The sequence below is a fragment of the Schistocerca americana genome, chromosome 3 (assembly GCF_021461395.2).
Source record: "Schistocerca americana isolate TAMUIC-IGC-003095 chromosome 3, iqSchAmer2.1, whole genome shotgun sequence".
In the NCBI taxonomy this organism is placed as follows: Eukaryota; Metazoa; Arthropoda; class Insecta; order Orthoptera; family Acrididae; genus Schistocerca; species Schistocerca americana.
The window spans coordinates 920,839,405-920,860,502 of NC_060121.1; the positions used below are offsets into that span (position 1 = coordinate 920,839,405).

A 21,098-nucleotide genomic window follows, 5' to 3' on the forward strand; every position below is an offset into this window, starting at 1 on the left:
CGTACATTTCGTGACTGAGTTATTATCTTCAGTGACCATAGTCACTATAATGACATAACGATTACTAATCCCTGTCTTTATACTGCTGCTGTCAATAAGAAACTTTCTGGAAAATGTGTTCAGTAGTACTTTGCAAGACTGTCTGTCTGTACCCACTGGAATGAATCTATGGATGCCCCAGTCTATACTTTATAGGTTAAAGTTGCCTCCAACTAGTGTTGCATGATCTGGGTATTTACACACTCCTGGCTGTAGTCTTCATTTGAATAACTCTAAAACTGTCACAATAGAATCAGATGGCTGGTAAAAACATCCAACAATTACCTTGACTTCACCTAGACCTGTTATACATGACCAGATAACTTCACTGTCACTTACTATTTCCCTTCAATAGGGAAAATACTATTGTTAACTGCAATGAACACTCCCCTTCATATGGCATCTAATCTGCCTTTCTGATATATGTTCCATGATTCATTAAATATCTCAGAGCTGCCTACTTCAGGTTTCAGCCAGCAAAGTACGAGAACTTTTGTGGACTTCAGTAAATTTGGGAACTTTGTTATGGATGCTTTGATAGTTAACTGATAAAATTTTGACAATCAAAGTCTCTTTACTCTGAGTAAGGTCTGATTTTGCCATCTGTTTGTCATCTGGTGAGTGTTCCTCAGAGTACCTCAAGCTACCACCTAGCCTAAAAAAAATCCCTGCACTCTCCACAAGTACTCTGCTACCCAAGTAGTTGTTTCCTTTGTGTAGTGCAAACCTGACCTATCAAGGAGAGGCCTACAATTCCCCACCTGATAATCCATGGCCAGAAATCTGTAACCCATCCCATCACAGAGTTTATGAAGTCTCTGGTTGAGACTCTCCACTTGGCTTCAAACCAAAGGACTCTAATCACCTGTAAGGACAGTGCTGCAAATTTCAGCATCTGCTTACACCTCATGTGTGAGGCCAGCAGCCTTCCTAACTTCTGATAGCCACGTGTATTAATTGAGGACGGCCCTCAGGACCCATGTGTCAGGCGTCATTGGTGTTGAAGTGAGCCACAACTTGCTGACGATTGCACCCTGGACACTTGATAGCCACAGGCAAAACCTCCTCCACATCTCAGATGAGGCCGCATCAGACATGCCGAGTGCATACTGGCTTTCTTTCCAGCCCTGAATACTATCTCCCTAAGAGGCTCCATAATGCAACTAAAATTGAAAGTCCCAATAACTAGAAAACCCCTGCTCACATGTGCCTGCTGAGATCCTGCTGAGGGAATAGGCAGTTGTTCACTCACAGGGCAAATAGGGGAAAACAGGTGACTGATCCGCTGGATTGGGTACACTAGGAGGTACCTTGGCAGCAGAGTCCATGGGTGAAACAAGCTACACCTGAGGTGTCCCATGTGAAGCGTCAAATTCTCCAACGCCCCAAGGCAGCAGCCTGAAGGTGACTAGCCATAGCCAGAAGTGCGTGCAACTGTTTGTGAACTGCAGTGCATTCCTCCTGCATCTACATGCAGTATGCAAACATCCTGTGCACCCTAGGAAGAATAGCTGAAAGAGTAAACTATAAAAGTAGACAAAAACCTGGATATGCATTTTGCTTTCCTCTTGACACGTCACCAATGGATGCTGATGCTTTAATAAGCTGTGTAGTTCACCAGCTGATCCCAAAAATAATAATAGAGTGATGCTGAAAGAAATGTGCTTGGCTGTCAAGAGAACACTGTATGAAGCCTCTAGTGAGTACCATAAAAAAAAGTTTGAAAGATCTTCCACAAAACCCAAAGAAATTCTGATTGTATAAGAGGCTGTGAGTGGCACCAAAGTTAGTGTCCATTCACTCACAGACTACACAGCAACTGTATTTAAAAAACAGTAGCTAGAGAAAACCACAGGCGATACCCATCTACAACAAGGCTAGCATAAGTGATCCACAAAACTACGCTCACAGGCAGACTCACCATGTTCATGCCAACCAGCACAGATTTCTTATACATTGATAAACTCATACTTTTCACACACAACATACTGAGCACCATGGATTAAGGCAATCGGGTATCTGCAGTATTTCTTGATTCCCAGCAAGCATTTCCCTCAGAACCTCACTTAAGTGAGTAATCAATTATGTGGGGCTTTTATAACTTGATTGAGGATTTTTTGGTAGGGAGGACACAGTAAGGTATATTGGATGGGGCGTCATCAACAGATGTTGAAGTAACTTCACGTGTGTCCTAGGGACAACATGTGTTGGCACACTTGTTGTTCATGTTGTATATTAATGATCTTGGTGACAATGTTAATAATAACCTCAGACTTATGTAGATGATACAGTTATCTACAGTTATGTACTGCCTGAAAGAGGCTGCACAGATATTCACTCAAAGCTTGATAAAGTTTCAAAGTTGTGCAAAAATTGGCAACTTGCTCTAAATGTTCAGAAATGTTGAATTGTGTACTTCAAAAAATTTTCTAACCCATCACTAAAATATCAGTGAGTCACAGTTGGAATTAGTAAATGATTCCAAATACATGGGTGTAACAGTTAACAGGGATATGAAACAGAATGATCACATAAGATTAGTCATGTGTAAAGCAGGTAGCAGACTTTGGTTAATTTGTAGAATATTATGAAAATGCAATATGTCTACAAGGAGATTGCTTATAAATCACTCATGGGACCCATTCTACATTATTTCTGAAGTGTGTGGGACCCACACAAAATAGGACTAATGTACACAAGAAGGGCACCATGGATGTTGCAGGTTTGTTTGACCCATGAGAGAGCATCAGAAAGATATTGAAAGGACTGGACCCACAGACTCTTGAAGATGACTATTTATAGAGAGATTCTCAATGAAACATATAGTTAATTTTAATTGGATAGATAAAAAATCTACTCAACTAGTGGCTGCAGGAAATCACACATGTAAAAAAAGGTTTTACGTATGCAAGTTTTGGAGCAAGTGGCTCATTTTTCTGGCAGAAGGGTTGAAGGGGAAGGAAGAGGGCGAGGGAAAATAACTGAAGAGGTTTATAAAAAGGGATAGAGAGTGGAAAAGTCACTCAGAACCCTGGGTCAGAGGAGACTTACTGGACAGGATGAGAAGGACCATTCATGTCAGTCTCAAAAATACAGTTGTATTATATTTGTAAGTTCACTTCCTGTCAGTCTCATTTTTTATATATTTGTATGCCCTGTTGCCTGCTTCATTTGCTGCATTTTTGTGTTTTATCCTTTCATCGATTAAGTTCAATATCTCCTGTATTATCCAAGGATTTCTATGAAACCTTGACTTTTTACCCATTTGATCATCTGTTACCTTTACTATTTTGCTCTTACGGCTGCTCATTAATCTCCTACTGTATTCCTTACTCCTGCACTATTCAACTGCTGCCTAATGCTCCATCTGAAACTCTCAACAATGTCTAGTTCTTTCAACTTATCCAGGTCCCATCTTCTTAATTTTGTACCTTTTTGCAATTTCTTCCTTTTTAATCTACAGTTCATAACCAACAAATTGTGGTCAGGGTCCACATCTGCCCCTGGGAGTGTTTAACAATTTAAGATTTGGTTTCGAAATCTCTGCCATACCAATATATAATCAATTTGAAACCTTCCAGTGTCTCTATAGCCTTTTTTCATGATTCTTAAACCAAATTTTAGTGATGATTATGATCTGTGCAAAATTGTACCAGGTGGCATCCCTTTCATTCCTTTTCCCCAATCCCATTCATCCACTATTTTTCCTTGTCTTCCTTTTCCTACTATCAAATTCCTGTCCCCCATCTCACATACATTTCTTTAATCTCTTCGTCATCTGTGCAGCTAGTTGAATATAATCTTGCACGATTGTGGTAGGTGTGGGCTTCTTGTCTATACGTTCACTATGCTGTTCATAATAGCTTTCTGATTTTCTTATCCATTATTAAACTGTTACCTCTATTTGATTTTGTGTTTATAACATTGTATTCATGGGAACAGAAGTCCTGTTCCTGCTACCACTGAACTTCACTAACTGCTACTATATCTAATTTGAATCTATCCATTTCCCTTTTTAAATTTTCTGGCCTCTTTGCCTGATTAAGGGGTGTAACATTCCATGCTCCAAACTGTAGAATATCAGTTTTGTTTCTCTTGATGATTACATCCTCCTGAGTAGTCCCTGCCAGGAGATCCAAATGGGGGACTATTTTACCTCCAGAATATTCTACCCAAGAGGATGCCTTCATCTTTTAACCATACAGTAGAGCTGCATGCCCTCAGGAAAAACTACAGCTGCAGTTTTCCCTTGCTTTCAGCCATTCACAGTACCAGCACAGAACGGCTCTTTTGGTTGATTTTACAAGGCCAGATCAGTCAGCCATCCAGACTGTTGCTTCCACAACTACTTGAAAGGCTTGCCCCTCTACAGGAACCTTACGTTTTTCTGGCATCTCAAGAGATATTTATCTGTTGTGGTTGCACCTACAGTACAGCTATCTGCATCACTGAGGCATGCAAGCCCCCCCACCAATGGAAAAGTCCATGGTTCACATATGTAAACCATTTACGTTGTTGACTTTTGGAGGACAACTCTCTGTATGTACGATGCAAAATTTGTAATGGATGAAAAATGTGATATTTTATTTATTTATTTTTATGACAGTTTATATTATTTGAGACTGGTTAATAATGACACTGTGATGCTCTTTATTTTACTTTGATGTGGCCACTGGCCATGGACGTGCACCTAAACGTAAAACACTTCTCTTATATTCAGATACATAATGTTTATGCACCACATTATAATTAATATTTGTGTAATACTTGTACATTTGTTATTGTCATTACTACACTGATGTCAAGATTAATAAACATGCTTAGATGCATCCATATTTAAAACACAATGCTCCGATTGGCTGTGGTCATGTGCTTGTACATGATCCAAGCCATTATTAATGTCTAAAGCTTCCTGGTGCTGTTGGCTATGTTGACCTCCAGTTTGATTTTGCTAAGAGGCACATGTGGACTGTGATAGTCATTCTGAAAACATTTTACGAAGTATGTATTCCCATTTTTAGGTTTATTATTGAGATAAGGCACTCTCAGTGCAGGTACATTTAAATTCAAGTAATTAATTTGTGTTAATTTGAACTTTATATTGTAATTCCATTTTTCTATTCACTGTTCACTGATGACAATGTACTGTTATTTTGTAGCCTCAGTAGGCCAGGCTTGAAAATGAACCACATGGTTTGAAACTAGTCAACAAACATATGTACTGCAACTATTGACAGATTCATTAATAAGAACTTCATGAAGGCATTAAGAAATTTAAATGTTTACATTATCTGCATTGGAAAGACAATAAAACTGAAAACTCACATTTCTTACTATTTTATATGCCAATTCACCATTTAATTCTATATTGGGCTAATAAGCCATCCATAACATTTTATCATCACATTGGATTGTTGTATTCTGCAAAAGATATATAACGTATCTATATTTGTGAACTGACTTTTTCTTGGTTGTTAATGATCACAATGGTTATGAAGGAAAAGCAGATTTTCTGTTATTTTCGGTTTTCTGAATGGAGATGAAATTGTGATTAATAGTTCTACTCTTGCTCTTTTTTCCTGCTGTATAATGAAATGTATAATTATATTTTTCGCAAACTCCATTGTATGTTAAGAAAAAAACAATGATTATTTGCCAGTGCAAAATAACAATGATAAGAGATTATTCATGTTCACTTTTTCAGAATCAGCCAGTTGGTCATTTTTAACCAACAGTGAGTCAGGAGACATTCTTCAGCAGCTTCATCAGAACAGTGATAATCAGTCAAATCATCAAGAAGTGTTTCATTGTCCATCTTGCAGGAAGATGTACAAATACAAGTCAAATATGACCCGCCACTTTCGCCATGAATGTGGTAAGGAGCCACAGTTTCAGTGTCCCTACTGTCCATATCGTTTGACACAGAAAGGCAATCTTCTGACCCATATTAAAAGAAAACATTCAGATACTCAGGCAAACATACAAACTTCTCCTGAATTTTTCGATGTTTAAAAAGCATAGACCTTTTAAGATAAAAAGTACAGTAATTAGACACTGAGTCAAAGTAAGCTTCATTAAAATAAAAAATGTGCAATTTATGTTATTCTCCGCTTCACAGACATTGTAAATGAGTATGAATTTAACAATATTAAACTGTTTGAAAAAAATGAAGTTTTACATTCATTCAAGTTTCCCCTTCCTTATATGTGTGATTGTCTCCAAGTAAGCATATAAGTGGAAAATTATGCTTTTCTTTTATTCTGTCTACTCATAGCACTTAAAATTAAAACCAATTTAAAGAAAACTAGAAGTCTTTAACTTTCATACTGAATTTTCTGTATATTTTTAAACTGATAGCATTGAATTATAGAAAAAAAATTACATAGCTGTTTACAAGCATAATGTGATAGTGAGAATTCTTGAAGGATTTTACAAGGTACACAAATGCTGTAGTAGGCTCCATCTTTCCTATATGATTTAAACTTTGTTTTCTGGAGATGGCCACATGTTATTTGAATGGTCTTCCTTTTGCTATGTGGCATCTTGCTCTCTCTTTTCCCTTTTCTCTACATTTTTCCTGGTGAAAAACTACTTAAAAGTTTTGAAGACTAGACTTCAGCATTTATTTTTAATTTATCTGGCTGTTGCCATACTCCAGTTGATACTTTTTTCAAGGACTGGTAAGCAGATTCTTCTTCTCCATCTCATTTCTCTTTTTTTAAATTTCCTTATGTTTTTTAAATTTCTGTTGTTAACTGGATATTGTTTTTCATTCCTTTTCATCAGAATAAATGTAGTACTATTAATACATTAATTCCAATAAAGAGCCCTTAGCAAGTTCTGTTCAGAGAAACTTAATAGGGATACAATTGTACATAGTTATATAGTTGAATTTTGAGAATAAGAATGAGAAATAATGTAACTGTTGGTTACTTGTACCAAGTATTAATGCAGGATGTATGAATCTGATTATAATGAGAACTATTACTGATCTGTAATGATTACTTCCTTGAGAGACTGATAATGTTTCATAACAATTATTAAATGACTGTTGAACTCTTCAAACATAACTGCATATAGGTACTATGCTAATCATAATGATGAATGATTAATTAATTACATTGCAGAAATATAGGTTACCAAACTTGTAAAGAAGTCAATATGACTTCATTTCAAATTAATTAAGTAACTGTGTTATGTGTAATGGATAGAGAACATGAGCCTTCAGAGTTGTAGAATGAGTCAACTTATACACAGATATTAGAGAAAAAACTCCTAGAAACTTTGTTTTTGCTCTGTATTCACAAGAAACTGTCACTGTGTGGCTTAATACTAATTGTGCTTTTGCCATCTGAATATAACTTACTAAATTAGCTAGTAAAATATTTCTGCTTTCTCAGCTATATTGAATAACTGCTGTTTATCTCTCATTGGTAGATTGGTATTTAAAAGAACACCCTGGTATTTTTCAAAGAAAATCAGTAGCAGTTATGTATACCTGTTACAGTACACTAATTCTAGTCATTTACCTTCACAAAAAATACTGCTACTTACCACAACAGGAACATTAAGTTCTTGAAACTATATAAATAGATAATTTGTGTAGCCCACAAGCCAGTGTAAGAGCTCAAAGACCTTCAAAGAAGACTGCAGAAACATGTGGTTAGTTGCTTTACATAATATTCTTTCTGGCCAGATATTCTGAATAATTGCTTTTATGTGGCATGTAGCTAACAAGAATTTTCATTTATTTTAATCTAGTGTAGTCAGATGATTTGTAGAAAGAGTTGCTGATGATTTGATCCACTTCAATGGCAGGGCAGTCAGCTTTTCTGACTGTCACTTGGAGGCCCTGAATTTGGTTCACAGCACTACCAGGGATTTTTTCTTGGTGGGGCATCTGGAGCTGCAAGCACTCACTAGGTCAATGAAGGCACTGCTGAATGAGAAGTACCTGCCCCAACATCTGGAAATTTGACAATAGTTGGTAGTGTGGACCACATGTCCCTCCACACCACACCCAAATGACAATGCTGGCAGATGACATGGTGGCTGTTTGGAATGTGTGGAACATGTAGTCCGTATTGGCTAGTGATTTATAATTTTAATTTTTGTGTGGTTTTTTGGGGGTTCCCAGTTTCTTGCTTTATGTTAGATGGGAACTTGTTGAATAGCCTACCTTTGCACCAAATTATACAGGGTGTTACAAAAAGGTACGGCCAAACTTTCAGGAAACATTCCTCACACACAAAGAAAGAAAATATGTTATGTGGACATGTGTCCGGAAACGCTTACTTTCCATGTTAGAGCTCATTTTATTACTTCTCTTCAAATCACATTAATCATGGAATGGAAACACATAGCAACAGAACGTACCAGCGTGACTTCAAACACTTTGTTACAGGAAATGTTCAAAATGTCCTCTATTAGCGAGGATACATGCATCCACCCTCCGTCGCATGGAATCCCTGATGCGCTGATGCAGCCCTGGAGAATGGCGTATTGTATCACAGCCGTCCACAATAAGAGCACGAAGAGTGTCTACATTTGGTACCAGGGTTGCGTAGACAAGAGCTTTCAAATGCCCCCATAAATGAAAGTCAAGAAGGTTGAGGTCAGGAGAGCGTGGAGGCCATGGAATTGGTCCGCCTCTACCAATCCATCGGTCACCGAATCTGTTGTTGAGAAGTGTACGAACACTTCGACTGAAATGTGCAGGAGCTCCATCGTGTATGAACCACACGATGTGTCATACTTGTAAACGCACATGTTCTAGCAGCACAGGTAGAGTATCCCGTATGAAATCATGATAATGTGCTCCATTGAGTGTAGGTGGAAGAACATGGGGCCCAATCAAGACATCACCAACAATGCCTGCCCAAACGTTCACATAAAATCTGTGTTGATAAAGTGATTGCACAATTGCGTGCAGATTCTCGTCAGCCCACACATGTTGATTGTGAAAATTTACAATTTGATCACGTTGGAAAGAAGCCTCATCTGTAAAGAACATTTGCACTGAAATGAGGATTGACACATTGTTGCATGAACCATTCGCAGAAGTGTACCCGTGGAGGCCAATCAGCTGCTGATAGTGCCTGCACACACTGTACATGGTATGGAAACAACTGGTTCTCCCGTAGCACTCTCCATACAGTGATGTGGTCAACATTACCTTGTACGGCAGCAACTTCTCTGACACTGACATTAGGGTTATCGTCAACTGCACGAAGAATTGCCTCGTCCATTGCAGGTGTCCTCATTGTTCTAGGTCTTCCCCAGTCGTGAGTCATAGGCTGGAATGTTCCATGCTCCCTAAAACGCCGATCAATTGCTTCGAACGTCTTCCTATCTGAACACCTTCGTTCTGGAAATCTGCCTCGATAGAAACGTACCGCACCACGGCTATTGCCCCGTGCTAATCCATACATCAAATGGGCATCTGCCAACTCTGCATTTGTAAATATTGCACTGACTGCAAAACCACGTTCGTGATGAACACTAACCTGTTGATGCTACGTACTGATGTGTTTGATGCTAATACTGTAGAGCAATGAGTCGCATGTCAACACAAGCACCGAAGTCAACATTACCTTCCTTCAATTGGGCCAACTGGTGGTGAATCGAGGAAGTTCAGTACATACTGATGAAACTAAAATGAGCTCTAACATGGAAATTAAGCGTTTCTGGACACATGTCCACATAACAGCTTTTCTTTATTTGTGTGTGAGGAATGTTTCCTGAAAGTTTGGCCGTACCTTTTTGTAACACCCTGTATAACTCCACTTTGAACATTAAGCAAGGAATCAAAGTTTACATGCAAAGTACTGTTGTGTATTTGATTGTGGCTGTGTAGGTACAGTGCAGCTGAAATTGGTTCTTATTATAATCAGCAAATCATAATAAGGAATAAAAAGTATTATGAAATGAGTATATTATTTACAATGCTGTAACACACCTGCTTCCAATATATTTATGAAAAAATTAATTTAAAATATTTTTAGCACTCAAATGCAGTTCTTCCAAACAATTAAATGAGATTTTTGTAATATTTCAAGAACTTTAACTTTAAAGAATAAATTCTGCTGGTAACTGTTGATTGTGGTAATTCTTCATTCTGTTCGACAGCAGAAGTCCTAGATTTTTCATTTGTTGATTATGTATACGATGTGGAACATGTTGTACACCTTTCAGATACATTCTGACATCCATCTTACGTAATTGTTTTCTTTTGTTAACAATTTTTACTTCCAGCCTCTCATATACTGGTGATGACAATTGCTGCAATACAATAACTTACAACCCATAACTGCACTCTCTCTTTCGCTTCGGCCTAACACCAACCCTTATATGCATTAATGACAATGCATTATTATTGGGATATTGTTACAATTTCAGTTTTTCATAGTTTGCAATGAAAACAAATTTGTTCAAATAATTTTAATGATTAGAATGACAAAGTGCCTGGTAGCTAGTTGTTTACAGGACAGTTACCACAGCAATAACCAATTAGAGAATGAGTTTGATCACACTCAAGGTCTGTAGAAAAATGGTTACACCTTGTGTCCAGTGCACAGTTGCCATATCACTCTGCTACCATTGCTGCTGGCTACCAGTCATCTGTGGTCGACAATTCTGGCCCATTACATAATTGTTATGATTTGTTCTCACGCGCTTCAGTTCTCTCTGTAGTAATTTTTTAATGAAATTTTCTTAGGAAAATAGTGAGACTATTAAGATCTGTTAAACAGAAGACAATACTACAACTAATGGGAAAGTATGAGTGTACTCACTAAGGAACTTCACTGTATTATGTATTGCTTTAACTCTTCTTACGTAGTTGTGACTGTAAAGTTGAAAGTTAACCCATGAACATAAATATGTAACTATGCAATAAACATTCATTGTGTACTATGTTGTTCAGTAGACAGGTGTATCATATATTTCAACTGGTGAATCTTGGTCTATCACAATGCAATGAGCAATTATTTACTTTACACAATATTCTTAGTACTCATTTCTGCTGAATAATTACTTTATTTGGTTTAGATGCTTTGTCTAAGAAGATGATATCCTAACACTATAGGCAGTGAATGTATTGTCTTTATGTTAAAACAATGGGAGATGCTTTTGATTACAAAACATGCTCAACAGAGTTTTTTTATCAGTTCCTCTGTGGACTGACCCAGTGTTAACTTATTATCTAGCTATATCCCAAGGAATTTAACTCACAGTATTTTATTCAGTTTATGATGATTAATGTCTACTTATGGTACTAGTAGAGCATTTTTAGTTGTTTGAAATTATAGAATATGAGTCTTTATGAGATAAAGGCTTAATATGTTAACTGTGAACCAAGTGCAGTCCTATTCATGTGTAATTTGTATCCTGGTAATGAAGATACCTTGTAGACATATAATGCTATTTTAGACATACATCATTAATCAAATTAAATGGTTTGAAATCACATGTTAAAGACAGAAAGCAAAGGACAGATCAATATGTTTCAGACAGCATATCATGTTATACAGTATCATCTGAATGGGAGTCCCACAGTGATCTGATTTTTTGCCACTGTATATCTAATATGTCAGTGGCATTCCTTCACCTGTGTGTAAAAAAAGTAACTTGACAGTGTTTACAGATTATACAAACATGTCAACTATAAAATCTCAAGATTTTAAACATGGCTGAAACAGCAACTGTTGGAATTCTTCACAGTAAATGATAATTGCCAAACAGTTGCAGGATATAGATTATTAAATTTTTTGCTAATGAAGGTGTCTTCCTGTTCAGGTGTATTTTACTTCTGATGAAGGTATATTTAGATATACCGAAACCGTGGTCAAGGATTTTAATAAATCTTTATCCTGCAACTGTCTGGCTGTTATCATTTACTGTGATCAACTACAAAACTTAAGAGTGTTATGTGCTAACCTCATTCTCAACTCTGTATGAACAAATAAGAAAAACTCACTTCACACAAACCACAAAAACATGGAAGGCATAGTTATTGCACATAACTATTAGATTGCAAAGCAAGTATAATCCTGCAAGTTTATGGCTGTTCAGTCTAACATAACTGATGGAGTAACAGCTTTTTTCATTCTAGTAGCTCTGCTGCTAGTTTTACAAAGATGAATGTAGCTTTAGTTTGCACAAACAGCTAGGAGGAGTTCAACAGTTATTAATGGAATTTCAAACAGTTGCGTCACTTTGTTAGTTTATAGTTTCACTTGTTTGACATCCATGAAGGTTATCTTCCACAATTGGACCTACAGAATGTAGTGAATAAATGAATATATATGCAACTGGCTGAATGGGAATAGGATATTCTCCTGACACTAAGAAGGAAAAAAAATCAGCATTTTGTGTCAGGTCTGAAACTGACTGTCATGAAAGAATGAAAAATATGGTAGCAATCCTGTCTGCAGGCCAACACAGTGAGAGAGATTTTTGAGTGAAAGCAGGCAGGACTCAGCTTTTTGGTTAGCTTATCCACACGATGGTGCCATTTCAGCTTATTCTCCACCCACACACCCCTGAACTTCACACATGGAGCCCCATCCAGTGTACAGGATTTAAATGAGTTAGCAGCAAACACGATAGAATACACGGCATAGTGTTTACATTCTTCTACCTTTTCTTTTAATTTATTTGCTGACGCAGAGGTTTTCGTGCCAGTATTTACCTTTGTGCCTGCAAAGCATCCCTGTGTAGCACTACATATGTACGACGGCAGACGTTAGTTGTGGCAGCACCTACCAACATTTTTCAGAACTTCCGCTTACTTTGCACTCGATTCTAAGCCGCAGGCGGTTTTTTGGATTACAAAAACCAGAAAAAAAGTGCGGCTTAGATTCGGGTAAATACGGTATGTTCAGCATTCTGCTAGATGCAAAAATGTTGTCTTTTAGTTTTAGAGGCCTCTCTTCTGCAATCATAAAAGCTAGAATAATTCCCATATTAATTCTCCAAAATGTTTGATGACACAGGAAGAAGAGAGATCAGTCATGAATTAGACATCAGTTGCTTACTTCCATTTTTGTGTATTGGTGTTACAACTGCATACTTAAGTCTTTCACACAATACATCTTGACTCATCAACTGATTACAGAGGCAACTCAAGGATGGCCCTTTCCAGTTATCACAAGATGTTAGTACTATCACTGACATACCATTATAATCAGAATATTTACTACTTTTTTCAGTCACAATTGATTTTTGTGATCTGTCTAACATATGAGTTGGCAAAAGTGATGTCTGGCTTTGGAGTATGAATAACATCTCCAAGCAAGCTTATGGAACTGCATTTGATTGACAATTTTTTTTTTTTTTTTTTTTTTTACCTGTGTTTCAGCTACTGTCAGTAAGAATTCATTTATTTTGTAACCAAGGGTTTGAACCTTGCAATACTGTTTGTTGTGTATTTTTATATGTTGATTAGAACTAGTCCTTTACTTTAAATTAAGCTCTCTCTCCCTATTACATTATATTTTTGATTCAGATGCTACCCACTGTTTATCATGGTTTCCACTTTAAATGTCTCTGGGCGATTTTAAAGGATAACTGACTTCATAAAGTGGGAAGAATATTCTTAGGAAAGGATTAATTTCTCATCCTCTTTGTGTCTTTAGTAATCTTCTTCCCATTTTTCACCCTGTTAGTTATTTAATGGGATATAAAAAAAAAAAAATCTGCTTACCAAGCAGCAGCAGAACACATGCATAAAAGGGTTGTAATTTGCAAGATTTGGAACCAGTGGCTCCTTCTTCAGGGAGAAGGGTTGAAGGGGAAGGAAGAGGGGTGAAGGAAAAGGACTGGAGAGGTCTAGGAGAAGGGGTAGGTTTTGGTAAAGTCACCCAGAACCACAGGTCAGGGGAGACGTACCACATGAGATGCGAAGGAAAGAGGAGAGAAGCAGTCTTTTCTTCTAATCCTCTACAGTAAGTCTCCCCTGAAAGAGGAGAGGAGTCTTTCCTTCTCATCCCCTATGGTAAGTCTCCCCTGGTCCATGGTTCTAGGTAACTTTCCCAGACTCTACCCCTTTTCCTAGACCTCTCCAGTCCTTTTCCTTCACCCCTTTTCCTTCCCTTTCAACCCTTCTGCCTGAAGAAAAAGCCACTGACTATGAAAGCTTGCCAATTACAAGTGTCTTTTATGTGTGTGTTCTGCTGCCACTTGCGGAGTAGATTTTTTTATCTATCTCATTAAATAATTTTGTCAATAATTGTTGTTTTTGCTGTTAGTTAGTTTCATGTTCTTTGGATCATTTGCATGATAGATCATAATGACATGCAACAAGTCATTTTATATTTTCATCACAAATTATTTTGAAAAAATGCCAACATTTGGATCATTTATAAGTTTTTCTCTATACATTAAAGAAGAAGAAGAAGAACAAGACAGAAAGACAAGTGTGAGTTAGTAGTTTGTACCTGCAACCTTTTACAAATTAGAACAACAGAAGTTCTTCCTCAGATTTGTCGAGGAGAAATATTTTCATTTATTTTCAAATTTACTTTGATGTCTGTGAGACATTTTCTATCACTGTGTAAGCCATCAAAACTTTTGGTTGCAGGATTGTGCACCCCTTGTAATCTAACCTTCCCTCACATCATTTGTTGATTTTCACTGTCTTTATGGTTAACTCTTTGAATAAGCTTCGAGAGGAGTAAGATCTAATATAAACACTTTACTTATCTTCTTTTCTTGTTATTGGCTTCAGTTCTTCGCATTTAGGGGCTGTTTCTTGAAGCTGAAATTTTTAACATTAAAGGTTTCATCATTCCCATTGATGTAATAAGTTTTGAAGTAAGCCTGTTCAGCTTTTTTGTTTTCTACACTATACTTTATTCTTTCAATTTTTCTGTATCACACTGTCTTTTGAATTTTCACATTAACAAAAACTAAAATTAAATGTTTATTCCACATCACAAAAACACATCCAATCACATCAGAGGCATGCCCACTACTACTCACTCGGCAGTGATAACAATATTCCAAAGGGTTTACACATTCTCTTGACAAATGAGTTTCTATAAATTTATATTATCATTTTGTAAATGAATCCAGAAATGAGCATAAAATAGTACCAAATTTTGTAATTAATAATAGAAATTTTAAGTTTGCCAAACACTTTGTAATTTCAAATGTTTCTAAAAGAAAATAATTTAAACTGTAAATTCAGAGCTAGTACATATCGATTGTAATAAAGAAAATAAAGTAATTTCTTTTTACAGACTTTAGTTTGAAATATAATTCATTGTGTGCAAATTTATATGAAATTCCTTTAGAAAAGCAGCTGAGATGATATTAACCTATTCAAAATTTGAGTATATTCCTGGTGTTGATTACTTCTGTTAAGGAAAAGTAATGCTAGAGGCAGGGTGTCGCTTTACACTCTTTATGTGCTAAAGACAATCTTAACATGGAGTAATTAATGTCATTTTCCATTCTGGAATTGTAATTATGTACATCCTTGATCCTTGTTCCTCTTAAAATGTAGTGGATTATTAAAGAAAAAAACCATTCTTGAGAGGATAAATATACTGTGAAGCAGTAGTCAGAATGTCCGCCTCCTTTAACAGATGTGTACAAGATGATCATTGATGAGCACTACATCTCATTCTTACAGCACACATTTTAACAATGAATAATGAAGACTTTCTTTCTTAAATATGAGTTACCCCAGAACATTATTCCATGTGATGCTGAATGGTGTCAACTTACTAATTTTTGTCTCCCCAAAATTTGCATGGATTCCAAGTGAAAATATGGCTGAACTAAGTTGTTTTAGCAGTTTCAAAACCCGCTTTATCCATTTTAAATTCTTGTCAATAGGACACCTAAGAATTTTGAAGTTTCCACCCTATTTATTATTTCCCTCCATGTGTTATGCCTACTTTTATGACCTGATGAAGCTGTGGATTCACTGACTGCTCTGAGAGATGGCTGATTGAAACTACAATGTATGAAACATTGGTTCACTTTCTTGGAAGAATGACAAAAATGTATACTTAACCATAAACAATCCATTGCCATGGAAGTGTATCAAATGTTTACAACTTTCTTGGAATATTAAAGCATCACTTGATGCACACAATTACAATATCTTCTCTTGAATTAGTAGTTCAACATTTACAAAAGTTCAGTTCCATCTGAGACTTGATTAGCACTGGTGTCCTAACTATATGATGTTGACTTGAATGAAATTTTCACTCTGCAGCAGAGTTTGTGCTGATATGAAACTTACTTGTAGGTTAAAACTGTGTGCTGCACTGAGGCTGAAATTGGTATTTGTACCAACAAGCACTGCACTTATATGAGATTTCATTTCAGTCACAAACAGCATGTTATACACACACTGAGCCCACAGCAGTGTTCACCCAGAGCTGGTCAGGTTCTGTAGGACCTCCAAAAACACACTATTAAGTGTGTTTGTTAGTATTCTTATTTCATCCAGGTCACATCTAAGGCTGTAATTTCTGTCTTCAGCCAAGCTGTTCCATGTTCCACATCCTATATAATAAACTGATCCCTTTTGTCAGAATCCTTGGACAAATTCCCTTTGTCCTCGGTCATCTGGCTAAGGCTAGCTTCACAATACTTGTGACCTGGTGCCCTGTTCCTAACATGACCTGTGCCATCTGACCTACACCCCTGGCATGACTACTGTCTAGCAGTAAGACTCATTTGTTCCTTCTCTCTATTGGTACAGACCTAGTCTTAGTTTCTTTGATAGAAGTCTGCTGCACCCTACTGTGACCTACAGCTGGATGAGGTTCTTTACTTCAGGTAAAAAGTCAAATTCATTTTATACCATGAGCTCAAATGTAGACAAAAAAGCTGAAGAGCTGTTCCCCTTTCAGGCATCACTTATAGCCTTTACCCAGTTCCCACAATCTTTTCCTACTTTCAACCACTCTAGTACAAATTTTGTGTAATCTAATTCAGCCTGAAGGGCACAAGTCTTAACATCCTGTTTAGTGATCCTCTTGTCTCTTTCTGCGGAGCCTAAAGTTCCATGGAACAGCCTCGTTGAGTTCCCCATACAGTTCCCCACCAATTTCACCTCAGTGACACCCCAACCCACGACCTACATGTCTGACCAAGCTACAGCAACATCCATATTCATGCCTTGTGCAGTTTCATCTTGTAACAGATTACTAGCATGTGACACTGCCATGTCATTTATGGAAGAATCTTGTGCAGGTAATATAAAAACATTACTGAATTAGATAAACACCAATTTCACCTCAGTGACACCCCAACCCACGACCTACATGTCTGACCAAGCTACAGCAACATCCATATTCATGCCTTGTGCAGTTTCATCTTGTAACAGATTACTAGCATGTGACACTGCCATGTCATTTATGGAAGAATCTTGTGCAGGTAATATAAAAACATTACTGAATTAGATAAACATTACATTACTAAATATTTTCCACAGAAGGTGATGTTCCCTGTATGCCACTGCCACTATAGCATGTATTTAGATCAGGTTATGTTGTGTTTGCTACACAAACAAAAAGTAAACAAACTTTGTAGGAAAATGTAGCAATGCACTTTGTTTGTTCTATTATCTGGATCGATGAAAAGCTAGCCACTGTATTATACAAATGACACTTTAGAATGACAATACTGCAGTAAATGCTTAGCTTTGTTGTTCTTGGAACTCTGACTATTGACAATATTTGATAATTAAAGTAAAAATTGGTATGCTAAAACTTCGACTGCTGTCCTAAAATATATCTTTTAAGTAACTAATACTTTTACAGCAGCTTTTTAATCGCTAAAATAACAAAATTTAATGATGGCAGATGTTTACAGCATCAATGTTCAGTGTATTCAACTTATAAAAAAGCATCTTCAGATCATTTGATTTGCTCTACATCTAATATGTTAAGTCGTACTTTGAAACATAGTTTTTATTAAACATATCATGAAAAGGATAGATTGCTACTCATTGTACTCGCATAGTGGAAATTGCAGACAGGCACAACAAAAAGACTTATTTAGCAGTCTTTTTGTTGTGCCTGTCTCCAACTGAACATTTCCACTTTATAATGAGTATCAATCTATTCTTTTCATAATATTGTCATTATTTCATCCTGAATTTTCCATTGGTTTATATTTTTAATAAAAGTTATACAATAATTTACGTTATTTGCCACATATTAATGTACACTGGCCATATAACACACACTACTTTTCATAGTTTACAGAAAAATATACAATTTTCTTGTTTGAAATGAAAATATCATACACAAATTCTTCAGCAAATAATAACACTTTTGCACTGGAAGGTTAAAGAATGGTCTGCTTTAGTGATCCAAGCTTCTTTCTAAATATGTTTGTGCCTTAATGCTTACTTCAAATTATACATTGATGTTTGGACACAGAGTTTTAAAATGTGCGTAGGAAGCTTACAATTTGCTCTGCATCATGCTGTATTTGTGCTGGTAATGGAAGGTTTCAGCGGTATATTAGTTTTTGTATAAGAATTTCTAGATCTCATAAATGTGTGGCACCAATGAGGTCAACACCAGCATTGATATACATTCGTCTTTGGACTCTGAGCATCGTCTTTGGACTCAACATTGTCTTTGGGCTGTTCTGCCATGATCAGTTCTTTGTGAGCCTTGCATGTTTGTTCCTGTCCCCCCAGACATAATACATGACATCTCAATAATACTGCATGATTATATACTGTTCGTCATGTGTTCCTCTTCATCCAGTGCTCATGACACAACCTCCATCATTCCCTGCCACCTGGTGAAATGTGTTCCCCTCCCACCCGACGTCGACCTGGACATGCTTCGTGTGTTCGCCACACCCACTGGAGACATCGTCGTAGTCACTCCGTTCCACCTGCAAACCGCTGGCCTACCTGTCGCCGCACGACCAGCACGCCCAGTACGATGCCCGGCTTGCTTCAATGACTTCCAGGTTTGTTGGCCGAACCTTCCTTCATTACATCTACCCACACAGCTCCCCGATGACGCTGTTGAGCTGACTGTGGTCCGGCTCCCATGGACCACCCCTGCTGATGCCTTAGTCACCCCCCCCCCCCCCTGCCTCTCAAGAGTACCCTGTACTGCTATGTGACACCGATGAGGTCAACACCAGCATCGAATCATTTGTCTTTGGACTCTGAGCATTGTCTTTGAGCAGTTCTGCCATGGTCAGTTCTTTGTGAGCCTTGCATGTGTTTAGGTGAATAAATGAACTACTGCTAAATGAGTGTTGTAACCAACCTGAACATCTCCCTCAAATGTAAAGGGGAAAAACATTATTTTCAAAGTGTGTCAAAATGACACACTTTTTCTGGTGATATACTTGTTCCTGTGTATCTTCTTCAGCAGTGTTGGTTGTCTCGTAGCTTTTGTTAAATTCTGCAAGAAGCTTCTGCCGCAACAAATAACTGATTAAAAGTAAATATGGTACACTATTTTCTTGGTATCCATGTTTGTAGCACTAGCAGGATACCCATTGCAAAAGTTTATGTGTATCTTCCAACAAAATTTTTGTGAATATTTAGGTCTAAAATGTTTTCAGTGTTTGCTTCTGTCATCTCCTGATCATTGCTAGTTATTTTTATGTTGTTAAGTTCTATTGATTTAGTTTGAGCTTCTATCATCTGGTTTTTTTGTGACTTTTTTTTAGTCCCTGCTGACTGAAGCAGGACTCATTCTCTCAAAAGTGTTTTGCCACTCTCTGGATTTTTTTCTGGCACTTTGTATTCAATTTCAGTTTATCTATCATCCACAAATAAAACTGAATGAGCATCAATAATAAGTGGTAGAGCATCCATATAGAAAAGAACGTAGGAACCCTATATCAAACCCTGTGGGATCCCTCAGGAAACAGATTTTCAGAGAAATAATTGCCAGAATTTGATATTACAATTATTTTTTGTTCCCTGTCTGTTATGTATGAAGTGACCACTGTAAAGCACTGTCCCTGACTCCATGCATCTATAATCTGGGCAGAAGTAAGGAATGATTCTCTGAACTGAATCCTTTTGTCAGAACACAGAATTTTTGTGTGGCCCCTTTACTGTTATCTTATGTGGATCTTATCTTTTATGTAGATTTTCTAATGGCTTTCATAATGCCTTTTTTTCTTTGTTAGAAGCCTATCTGTTTTTATAATTTATAGAACTATTTTCTGCAATCTTTTAAAACTCATAAGAAAAGTCCAGTGGAATAGTTATAGAGCTGTATTTTCATATATCTTTGTCAATACCTTTCTGAACAATGGTTTAACCAACTCATATTTCAGCATGTATGTTTACAACATATGTTTCCACGTATCAGAGGAATTTCAATGAAACTGGCAATGATGCCTATGTCCACATCTCATTTGAATTATATAATAATGACACAGTGAAGGAACAGCTAAAAAGATATTTCAGATCACAGTGAGGTGTATTAAAATCAAAAGTGCATTTGATCCTCTGCAAGAAAGTCAAAGGGGTACAGTTATCATTAACACATTTCATGTAAAACATTGCAGTAAACCTAAACTATTTGTAAGTATCAGTTTAGCTGATCTATTCTCTGCAAGAATGTCAAAGCGGTACAGTTTTCATGAACACGTTTCATTTAAAACATTGAAGAAAACCTAAACCATGTGTAAGTATCAGTTTAGCTCATCAGTAATGTATATAATTATCTATAATACCTAAGGAACTTGCTGGAAGGAATAATACATAAAATAAAGGAAAGGTAATCACTCGCCTATAGCTGACTGATCTGTGGTGCATAAAAACACTCAACAAAAAACAGTATTTACATTAGTTTTTTTAGCAGAAGTATCTGCATTCATACACACAGCCACACAGACACCCGAATGTACACACCTGCAGCCATGTGTACTTCTACCAGAGAAAGAACAAGAGTTCTAAAGCTAGTGGAAATATTGTTTTCTGTTGTGTCATTCTATGCTATAGGCTAGTGGTTGCCTTTCCTTTATTTTATGTATTATATAATTATCTGTTTTGAAGATTGGAAATATTTGTTAATAGGATGATAACTAATAATGCTCAATGT

At 36.9% G+C, this 21,098-nt stretch overlaps 1 protein-coding gene across 11 annotated transcripts in view; it reads left to right on the top strand.

Annotated features, from left to right (window-relative positions):
- The window catches only part of LOC124605166 (longitudinals lacking protein), a 547,673-nt gene that overhangs the window by 406,224 nt on the left and 120,351 nt on the right, over positions 1 to 21,098 (top strand). For 2 of the 11 annotated variants that reach the window (XM_047136655.1, XM_047136657.1), the window contains one exon: positions 5,744 to 5,914. The exons of the other annotated variants lie outside the window; for them this stretch is intronic. In XM_047136655.1, coding sequence (XP_046992611.1) covers positions 5,744 to 5,914 — 171 coding nt within the window. The remainder of the gene's footprint in view (positions 1 to 5,743; positions 5,915 to 21,098) is intronic. 11 annotated transcript variants of the gene reach the window in all.